General features: G+C 38.9%; 3 protein-coding genes across 4 annotated transcripts; 2 read left to right on the top strand and 1 right to left on the bottom strand.

Moving 5' to 3' along the window:
• The first annotated feature begins 97 nt into the window (after positions 1–97).
• Positions 98–4,006, top strand: si:ch73-15b2.5 (rho guanine nucleotide exchange factor 19). Its single transcript, XM_058402515.1, has 12 exons — positions 98–427; positions 542–712; positions 1,236–1,306; positions 1,387–1,643; positions 1,716–1,876; positions 1,970–2,122; positions 2,227–2,356; positions 2,507–2,581; positions 2,825–2,917; positions 2,995–3,149; positions 3,637–3,801; positions 3,928–4,006. The coding sequence occupies exons 1-12, from the start codon at positions 375–377 to the stop codon at positions 4,004–4,006; spliced, it is 1,563 nt and encodes a 520-aa protein (XP_058258498.1). The 5' UTR covers positions 98–374.
• A 1-nt stretch (position 4,007) lies between these two features.
• Positions 4,008–7,252, bottom strand: tomm6 (translocase of outer mitochondrial membrane 6 homolog (yeast)). Of its 2 annotated transcripts, XR_009206029.1 has the most exons (5): positions 7,112–7,252; positions 6,881–6,996; positions 5,581–5,704; positions 4,098–4,296; positions 4,008–4,052 (listed from the first exon to the last, which is right to left on the bottom strand). XR_009206029.1 is itself a non-coding variant. In XM_058402459.1 (4 exons), the coding sequence occupies exons 1-3, from the start codon at positions 7,112–7,114 to the stop codon at positions 5,608–5,610; spliced, it is 216 nt and encodes a 71-aa protein (XP_058258442.1). In that variant the 5' UTR covers positions 7,115–7,252; the 3' UTR covers positions 4,008–4,296; positions 5,581–5,607. The 2 variants fall into 2 exon arrangements, 1 of the variants encoding a protein (XP_058258442.1); XM_058402459.1 differs by having other exon boundaries at positions 4,008–4,296.
• LOC131361391 (ubiquinol-cytochrome-c reductase complex assembly factor 2) lies at positions 7,236–10,662 on the top strand. Its single transcript, XM_058402458.1, has 4 exons — positions 7,236–7,404; positions 9,080–9,154; positions 9,570–9,639; positions 10,345–10,662. Exons 1-4 carry the CDS (start codon positions 7,267–7,269, stop codon positions 10,449–10,451), a joined length of 390 nt encoding a protein of 129 aa, XP_058258441.1. The 5' UTR covers positions 7,236–7,266; the 3' UTR covers positions 10,452–10,662.
• The last annotated feature ends 43 nt before the right edge of the window (positions 10,663–10,705 follow it).

The following is a 10,705-nucleotide window of genomic DNA, read 5'->3' as shown; positions in this document are numbered from 1 at the left end:
TGAAATCCACCAGATAGTAAGTAGCACTTGTATTTAACCGGCTGGATGATGTGATGTTAATCAATGAGCCACACCCGAGGAGTCTAATCTACACCAGACGAGTGAGAGCTTGCTGTTGAAGAGAGGTCTGAGGTCCGAGGTCCAGGTTCATGGTGTGAAATTAAATGGTAGGTTTAATGATGTCAGCTACAGCAAACCAGACCTGCTTATGTACTTAGCACACACTAGCCATATTATAGCAAGTGTTTTGCTTAATAACTAATTAATGCATAATTAAGAACATGATATTGCGTTAGATAAAGACAAGGTGTAAAGTTGTGGCTCTTCTCTAGGCCTATAGCGATTCTTTAGTTTGTGAGTCTCCGCGGTCCGAGATGGATGAACACCGCTTCATAACTCAAGCGGTTTCACCAGAGACGGGTTTTAGGTAGAGTGTTTTATTATCTATTAACCCGATTTATAATTATCATTGTTGGGATTAAAGTTAAACATGATTAGTAGGCTACGTCGAGGTCCGAGACCTTTTGTTTCCTCCATGTAGCGTCTCCGGTGGGATTGCTGAGGCTCTCCGGTCAGTCGCGAGGTCAGACACGTGGAGTCTTCAGAGGGTTTTTCTCCAGACTGCATCACTCCTCAGTGTAGAGGATCCAAAACCCATTCTCACTCAGACAGATTCCCCTGTTCTGGTCAGTGGACGAGATGAGGACAAACGGTAAGAAGAGAAGGTTCATGATCTTTAATGTTAAATATGTATTTTTAGACTTGTAGATGGGTAATATTGGCCTGTAGTGCAGTTTGTGTACATGAGCCACAGCCTTGTGGTGTCCTTACTGATTTTCCTCACAACAAAGTGATCATTACTTGGATTTGAATCATTTTAAGATCACACACACACATGCACAAAATCAGTATGCTTCCACTTTGTCTTGTGCTTATTCTCCTTAACTAAAAATATGCATGATGGGCAATATACAGTAATATGAATCAATTATATTTAATCTTGTCAGATAAATTTAGCGTTTCCTTATCACGCATTAAGCAGGATTTAATGAGGAACGTATTTCAGTATGGATTACACATGGAAGTAAAGGGAGCAATAAAGGTTTGTTTTTGATGTAACATATGGAGGACCAGAACATGTATAGGTTTACGGGTTTTTTTGTTTTTTTTTGGATTATTCCAGCTAACAAACTTGGTGCACTGGGTCACTGAACATGTGTTGTCTTTTATTAAAGCTGCATGGCCGATACTCAGGATAAAACCCGAGATGAAACGTTTGAAGTGAAGTTAAAATATATCAGTGATTGTAAGTACAAGTTTAGTTCGACTTTGTGTATTGTGAAATACAGTGTGTGGATTACATTTGTCATTGCACTTGTCCTGTAGCGGTGCCTCTGTATCAGGAGTACTGGCTGAAATGTATGAAGGCAGAGCTACAGAAGGCACAGCTTAAAAAACTGGTACACATCGTGGAAGCGCCATGTCGATCTGCAGTGCCCTCTCCTGTTGCACCAATCCCAGCTTGTGCATCAAGCCCATCAGGACTGGATGTGGCACCGTACGCCCTGTGGCAGCAGCTACCTGAAGTAAAAAGGCAAAACTTGGTGCACACACTTACACCCAGAGACATTCGCCATCAGGAGGTAGGTTTTTATTACAGTCATTTGTCTGTAATGATCACCAAAGTGTATACAGAGAGCTTGTTTCTTGCACAGGCCATGTTTGAACTGATCGTGTCCGAGGCTTCGTATCAGAAGAGTTTGCGAGTGGCAGTTGGACTCTTTCAGTCCTCTGCTCAGCTGAAGCAAACTTTAACTCCGGTGGAGAATCATGTTTTATTTTCGAACTTGAAGGAAGTCTGCAAGGTCAGCGAGCGGTAAGGACCAACTGTAGATTAAATTATTTACCATAGCGGTACGTATCACACTGACGTGTGCCTCACACTGATTTGTGTCTACTGTTTTATTAGTTTTCTTCAGGATTTGGAGACTCGACTGGGGCAGAATGTGGTGATGTCTAAGATTGGAGACGTTGTACTGAATCACAAAGCAATGTTTCGTCGAGTCTATGTGCCCTATGTCACCAACATGATGTATCAGGAGACCCTTATTGCAAAACTTTTGTTAGTCCTATTCATTGTCATTGTTTTAAAAAAATCCCTACAGTTTAAACAAGTGCACCGACACCCGCGCTATTTCTTGTGTGATTGTTGCTGTCTGTTTACAGACAAGAAAACAGGAAATTTGTGCAAGCCTTGAAGAAGCTTGAGAAGGACCCACTTTGCCAGAGACAGACACTCAAGTCCTTCCTGATCCTTCCCTTCCAAAGGATAACAAGATTGAGGCTTATTTTAGAGGTGGGTTTTTCTAAACCTAGGAATGTAAGGAAGTTAAAAATTCTTTTAAAAAATCTCATAAACACCAGGGACGAAGAGCATGTTTTTTGTTTTGTTGATGTAGCTATGAACACAACTTGCTAGAAGTGATGTTCTTTGTCACTGGTACAGAATATCCTTAAAAGGACTGACGAACACTCCACTGATGTTCCCAACCTAAAGAGTGCAATTGAAGCTGTACGAGAGGTATGCTTGCAGTCTTCTAATGTTATTTATTTTGTTTAAACCTATATTACCAAAAGAACAATACTTAATCAGACTTTAAGAATCTGTTCCATAAATTAATTATTAAATTATTAATTAATTATAATTAATTATTAATACTTAAGGTAACTTGAGATTTGCAGAGTCTATCCTGGGGTCACTAACTGCAAGACAAACACACCCAGTGCATCCCAGCTGATTCATTATCTTCTGTGTCATTTTTAGATAGTCGTGGAGTGTGACCTCAATGTCCAGCAAATGAAACAGACAGAGGAACTGGTTAGCTTGGAAAAGCTTGTGGATTTCGGCAATGTCAAGGTCTAAATTTTCTCTCTCAACTTTTCTCCTCCCCAGAATGTTTGTTCCACTTGTTTATATGTCTTGTTTTCCATCAGTCTGTACCTTTAATTGTAAGTGGCCGTCATCTGATTCGAGCGGGACCCTTGAAAAAGTTGACGGTCAAGAGTAATCAGACCTCTGGCTCCATGGTCTCACGCACAGACATCTTCCTCCACCTCTTCAATGACCTCTTGCTCCTCTCAATCAAGAAGTACGACTGCCATCAGTATGGAATGAATGAACATTGAGACATGCGGCTATTGGAAAATAATCAATGTGGGGTGGTGTGATCCTGAAGGACATTCACCATGAAGTTGATTGTTTTCTTATAACTGCATGTGTTTTTTTATTCTTCTTGTACAGTTTTATTTACATGTATTATGAATTTTTGTTTGCTAAGTAACTCGGTTTACCTTATTAGGTTTAGATTATGTGAAACATCCTCTGTACAAAGCCCTACCAATTACTGTTAAAATATATTGTTTGCGAATAGAACAGCATATTGCTGCTGTTCTAGAAAATTAATCAACGTCTTTTAACCAAATTTGAGATTTCAGAAGTACTTAAGTACTTAAATGCATGTTCGTAGGAGTATTTTACATCTGACTGTTTTTTACATTAGTATATAATGTATCCTATTCTCAACTGAACCATTGTCTTAACTCTGTCTAATATGTATGCTATTCCCCATACCTCAGTGGAAACCGATTCAGTGTGCAAGATCACGCAGCGTTTCCTGCTCATGTTCGTGTAGAGGATTTAAAGACTAAGATGCTGGGTCTGCCATCTGATGCCTTTCTGCTCCATCTCACCCAAAACCACATGCGTGCTTCTTCTGCAGTTATAGTCACCGCACAGTCACGGTAAATATTTATTACTGGTCACGCTTTAAACCTGTATGATCCAACTAACTTGATTGTCGTTTGTCCAGAACCAGTACATTACAGATGTTTTCTGAGAAATAGCTCGAGCTGTATATTTGTGTGCAGGATGGAAAAAGAGACCTGGCTCCAACTTTTCTCTTCACAGAATGGCACCATTGGTAATACAGAGATCAAGAATGTTTAAATTAAGTATAATGTCATTCTTTTTTAATCCTCTTGAACGATTAAACCTGCTAGACTGACGGATCGTATCAATTGTGAACTTTAACTTAAACCTGAAACATTATTTATACTAAATAAAGTTTGACAGTTGTAACAAAATCGACTGTTCACTTTCATGAATATCAATTTGAAAAACTAGAGCTTTAACAAGGTTTCCTCAGGTGTTTTCTATTCAGTGTCCATTAGACTCGTCCCATCATTGCCTCTGGTAGAAAGCTCCATTCATGCTCAGAAGAAATTGGTCCTCTCCTCCTGGGGATAAAAATAAACACATGGACAGTGATCATTTGGAGCTTTTAGAGCCATAATTTGGTGAACAAATACATTCAGTACCGCATTGTCTCATGTGTTGTATACGGTTTTGAATCCTCACATTAATGATAGTGTGTTCAGTAGTATGGCTGTGACTTACATAGACACTTATCAATAAATAGCTATAACTATATTTACTACCTGTCCACTGCCTGGATTTAACTATGCAAGTAGGTAAGAGCCTTCCATTGGATATTTACTACTTGTGATTGTGGAAAAGATATTGCTCTGTTTCAGAATGGTCCAATATTTTTGGCCTGTGTCAAGCAAAGAAAACGACTAAGGAGAATGTTGAAACCACTAAGGCTGGGTTAAAGACTGTCCACTGCAATTAAAACCTGGAAGGATCGTGGTGAAGCATCATTTTCACAGAAATGTGGCCGAATATAATTAATCTAACAGCTGTAAGTCACAGCTTTTAAAGAGACCCAAACTGCACACAAACGTGCCTAAATATTACTGCCACCACAGGTGTACTGAAACTATTTAGTATCTTAAAATATGTTTAAGGACATGGCCCAATTTTTCAAAACTCAGACCACATAAAATATATGTTGAGAAAACAGCATTTAATTATTGTGCACTTAAACATGACTCTCATAGTGAATATCGGGTGAAAATGCAAAATCCCTCGGTTCATCGTAATACTCCGGTGCAGAAGTGTGTTAATTCATGTAAAGTTGAGTATCATGACTACCCAAACTGTATTCTCCAAATTGTTTATCAAGTCTGTTGTATTTGTTCTCCTGATGAGCATATTAAAGTTTGAAATACAGAAAAAGGAAACAAAATGAAATCACCCATTAGTTAACAGTCAGTTAGTGGGAGTTCTCCAACTTGAACTCATTTGTTCTGGGAGAAAAGCTTAAAAATCCATATTTCCTGAATTCTTTTTCTTCTTGTATCATTCTCTTCCTCTCTCCCTTCCTCCCTCTCTTGCTTTGTTTACACTGATGCTCATACTCATCAGACTACCACTTCCTGTAAAACTTCGTTCATGTCTGAAAATGGGGAAGGATACTGTGTGCTGTTTCCACTGTTTCAGCATTTCAGAAGCATCAGATTATTATTTTTTTCTTCTCTGAATCAGTAATCATGTTTTCTGTATAAACAAAAATAAAACTCCTACATGCTCTGGGTTTAAAGTGTATATACACAGATTTAGGATGAGAAAATATTCACATCCGAACAATATTATAGAAGAAAGTTTTTATTCGAACTTGCCTGCAAAACCCCATGATTTGACTGGGACTATGTGACTGGTTGAGGTGACATCAGGTCAAAGTCTGACAAATTCCTGGCCACCCAAACTCCTGCTGCGAACAAGCCTAGATTCACAAGAAGATTCCTAAAGAGAAACATGGTATTAAAATGACACATTATTGCAGTTGCACTTACACACTGTTCTGATCTTTTTCTCAGCGAGTTTAAGGGTCTTTATATCTGGGCTTTGATGCACTATATTGCCAAAAGTTTTGGGACACCCCTCCAAATCATTGAATTCAGGGGTTGGGCTCGGCCCCTTAGTTCCAGTGAAAGGAACTCTTAATGCTTCAGCATACCAAGACATTTTGGGCAATTTCATGCTCCTAACTTTGTGAGAACTGTTTGGGGATGACACACCAGTGCACAAAGCAAGGTCAATAAAGACACAGATGGGCGAGTTTGGTGTGGATAAACTTGACTGACCTTAAAAGAGTCCTGACCTCAACCTGATAGAACACCTTTGGGATGAATTAGAGCGGAGACTCTGAACCATTCCAAAACTGGGACGTCTGTCTTTACATGCACTTGAATGTAATATGGAGTTGTTCTGTCCTTTGCAGCTATAACAGCTTCAACTCTTCTGGGAAGACTTTCCACAAGGTTTAGGAGTGTGTTTATGGGAATTTTTAACCATTCAACTAGAAGCGCATTTGTGAGGTCAGGCACTGATGTTGGACGAGAAGGTCTGGGACACACTCTCCACTCTAATTCATCCAAAAGGTGTTCTATCAGGCTGAGGTCAGTGAAGTTCCTCCACACCAAACTCACTCATCCATGTCTTTAGGGACCTTATTTTGTGCAGTCATGTTGGAACAGGAAGGGGGTCATTCCCAAACTGTTCCCACAAAGTTAGGAGCATGAAATTATCCAAAATGTCTTGGTATGCTGAAGCATTAAGAGTTCCTTTCACTGTAAACAAGGGGCCGAGCCCAACTCCTGAATTCAATGATTTACTTTTGGCAATATTCAGTGGACAATAAAGCATAGTTATAATCGGTGTCGTGGGGCCAGAGGTTATGATTTATTTTGTAACATGGAGGACAAACCTGGACCTATAACTACCAAACACAGCTAGCAATGGTCACCCACACCACTGTATACTGCAGTGACTCTAACTTACAAGGTCATTCTCATACAGTGATGATAGTTATATAAGTCTTGATGGCGGAATATCTCATCACATGCACACAAGGACACGGATATGTGATCAAGTTAGATGAGGGAAAATAAACCCCACTAGACCTTATGGTCGCGTTACCTTCTGAAATCATTTCTGTCTGTCGCAAATCGATACGCGGAGCTCATCCATCCCACAACCCCGGGAGATCCTGCTTCGCTTTTCTTTCCCACAGCCGGCATTTTCCCTGGTAATTTCTTTAAAAAAAAACAAAAACAAAAGACAAATATTACGACAAGTGAATTCAAAAGGAAAACAAATTCAGAGATATCGAAGCCAACACTAAATCTGTCTACGGTTATTTCCACGCACCATGAGGCGAGATGTTATAAGCTTACGGAAACACGCTCGGGACAAAAATGTGCAGCCGTCTTCACCGTAGGTGCTAAGCGCAAAACGCGATTTGGTTAGTCCCAGTGCGGTATCCTTACTTTAAATGTCGGTCCTCCTTCGCCACTAGTCTGAAAATGGCCGCCACCAGGTACCGTCGCTTTCTCAAGCTGTGTGAAGAATGGCCGAGAGACGAATCGAAAAAAGGTCGAGATTTAGGGACTTTTTTGCGGCAAAAGGTAGCCAGTGCGTTTAGAGAGGGCGAGAACACACAGGTAATGTCATATATCTGGCATTTCTGCATCGAAGGGCATTAACAGTTCTTGATGTATACAAACATGTCGACATGTGAGTCCAGGAGTAACTCGGATGTTAATAATAATAATAATAATAATAATAATAATAATAATAATAATAATAATAATAATGTGGCTTTAAAATGAACCCTTTTCATATTAATTTTTATCTAAAGCGGAATGTGTTAATAGCTCACTTTTGTTATGTTATTAGCGTCAGTGAAGCTGTTCTATGCCTCACCCTGCCTGAGATTGTACTCCCTGTCCTTGAGTGTTTATGTGAAGTTACATGCTTGTGTGCAGTTGAAAATGCTATGTGGTGTGTGTTTATTGGCCAAAAAGGTACAGCTTGAATCATGTTGTAAAGAGCTGGGATTTATTGGTCTGAGGATTATTGTCAGATGTTTAATTTGGTTCATGTGTAGGATCTGTGTGTGCCACTGAAGGACGTTTACAAACGTGTGTTTGTTGAAGTTATTGCTGTTTTCTCTCGTGGTGCTCTTGTGCAGGTTTTTCCTCATGTACAGCTAAGAGAAATAAGAGACCACTGTCCAATCTCCAGATTGGTACCAGAACTAGAAAGAGGTTTTTGGACACCTGACCAACGCAAGCATATATCAGTCTTCCCCAAACTGTTGGCACAAATTTGTAAGCGCACAGTTGTCAGGAATGTGTTTGTATGCTTCGGCCAAACTAAAATACTAATTAAATGGCCAAAACATGTTGCAGCATGACCATGCCCCTGTGTACAGAGTGAGGTCCATGAAGACATGCACTATATTGCCAAAAGTTTTGGGACACCCCTCCAAATCATTGAAATCAGGAGTTGGGCTTGACCCCTATAGTTCCAGTGAAAGGAACTCTTAATGCTTCAGTATACCAAGACATTTTGGACAATTTCATGCTCCCAGCTTTGTGGGAACAGTTTGGGGATGACCCCTTCCTGTTCCAACATGACTGAACACCAGTACACAAAGCAAGGTTCATAAAGACATGGATGAGTGAGTTTGGTGTGGAGGAACTTGACTGGCCTGACCTCAACCTGATAGAACACCTTTGGGATAAATTAAAGCAGAGACTGTGAGCCAGGCTGGAACATCTGCCTTTACATGCACATGAATGTAATATGGAGTTGGCCCGCCCTTTACAGCTATAACAGCTTTAACCCTTCTGGGAAGGCTTTCCACAAGGTTTAGGAATGTGTTTATGGGAATTTGTGACCATTCCTCTAGAAGCACATTCTTTGAGGTCAGTCACTGATGTTGGATGAAAAGGTCTGGCTCTATTGTGTGCACAGTTGTGTCCCACAATGGGTTGTGCCCTGGTTTCTCTGAGATTGGCTCCACATTCCCCAGAACACTGTGTAGGATAAGCGACACAGAAAGTGGACATAACGTAAAATGAAAAGGAAAAAAAAGTATAGGACCAAATTTTCTGTATATTATACACTGTCTATTTAATAGGATGTGTAATTGTGTAACCAAGTGATGCATTTTAAATTTATGCAACCTTTCAGGAAAAAGTAATCAAACCATAGTATCAACTATAGTTTGATTAACATGCAAGAATGACCTAGTATGCCTATGGCAAGAAAATTTCAAAACTGAAGTGATCTCAAAACCTATTTCATGGAAGATGTGTATTCTTCTTCTAGATCTCTGACCCAGAAAAATGTGATCAAATGTACGAGAGCCTGGTGCACATCAACAGCAATGTTTACAAAGAAAAGGTGAGTCTGAAGTGAGAATATTAAAATGCAGCATTCAAAGCAGTGGATTGCTTAATCACGAGAGTCCCGAAGAGACTGTCATCAAATCAGTTTACTGTTATAGAGTTTGGCTGTTCCTTTTCCAGATGCTAACTTATCCTGCTTTATTCTATTTGGTTTAGCGCCTGAAATATGACTGTAGTTGTCTAAAAATCACGTCTTCTCCCATTAAACAAAAAGCTGTTTCAAAACCCTCTCTATCATTGAGAAAAAAAAGCACTGATTGTTTAACATCCTGATGGATTTATTTGATCTTTTATCTCCATATTTATTAAAGATTATTAAGTCTAATATGTTATTGTACAAACTTATATTTTTATTTAATTTCAATAATCACTTGCTGAAATGTGTTTGGACGAATATTTTTTCTTTTCAGTTTCCACGAGCAAAAGACACAAGTTTTACCGGCGTGACGGTGGAAGAGTGTCGGATGTTATTAGGAACAGGTGAGATTTGTAAGAAATGACTAATGAGAAAAATGAACTGTAATGTTTGATGTGAAGTCAGTAGGGGGGAATAATGAGTTCTTCTGCAACGGCAGTGAACACTGAAGTATATAAATAATAGTGTGGTGCTACAATGAATATGTTCTAGAAGACTCTTCTGACTTCCTGGTTTCATTATGATGATTGTAATGACTGTATTTCCATAATAAATTAAGACACGTTTCTTATTTTCCTTTTGAAATATTATCATGACTCCTCTTAAAATATGGCCCTAAAATACTTACGACTGATCTCCCAAACCACATGAGTGTGTGTTTAAGGTAAATGGTATATTTACAGGGCACATAAATAGGAACACATGCTTATTCATACAAGTAGCAGCCAATCATGTGGCAGCAGTGCAATGAATAAAGTCATACAGATACAGGTCTGAAGGGTTTCAGTTGATTTTCACATCAAATTTCAAAATGGGGATAAGATCTCAGTAGCTATGTCTTCAGCCAAGCATTTGTTTGCACAACACAGGAAAATCATGGAAACTCGAGTTATCTATAATATTTAACAGATGTTGACATAATCTTTTAACTGTAGCACGTACTTGTTGGAAAGAAATCATTGGAAACTAGTTTTATTAAGTAAAATGGCATTCACAGGGGGGGAAAAAGTGTATTAAGTTAATATTATTGTTGTATTAATCACTTACAGGAAATATGCAACAGATGGATGAAGAAAAGAAAGGATTGTGGCAAACACTAATGCAGAGATTCTCCTCTAAGCCAGAAGATGCATCTGTGGAAAAGCCGGAAAAGTAGACATTTTGCACTATAAGCTCCACCCTAGCATAATTTCTCTTTCTGTTATAAAACGTATTCAGTTTTATTAATATATTTGTATTTTGCATTTTCATTGTTATCTGCTGTACATTTTACATGAATAACAATTATTACATTATTATTATTATTATTATTGACATTACCTTATGTCCATAACTTGTGAACAATAAAAGATGCAGTGTATTCAGTATTGTTTGTGTCAGAATAACTTCCTGTAGCTACACTAAATATGC

Source organism: Hemibagrus wyckioides, linkage group LG11, assembly GCF_019097595.1.
Source record: "Hemibagrus wyckioides isolate EC202008001 linkage group LG11, SWU_Hwy_1.0, whole genome shotgun sequence".
Lineage (NCBI taxonomy): Eukaryota > Metazoa > Chordata > Actinopteri > Siluriformes > Bagridae > Hemibagrus > Hemibagrus wyckioides.
Note: the sequence above shows the minus strand (reverse complement) of the source record. Positions and strands in the feature narration are given on the sequence as shown.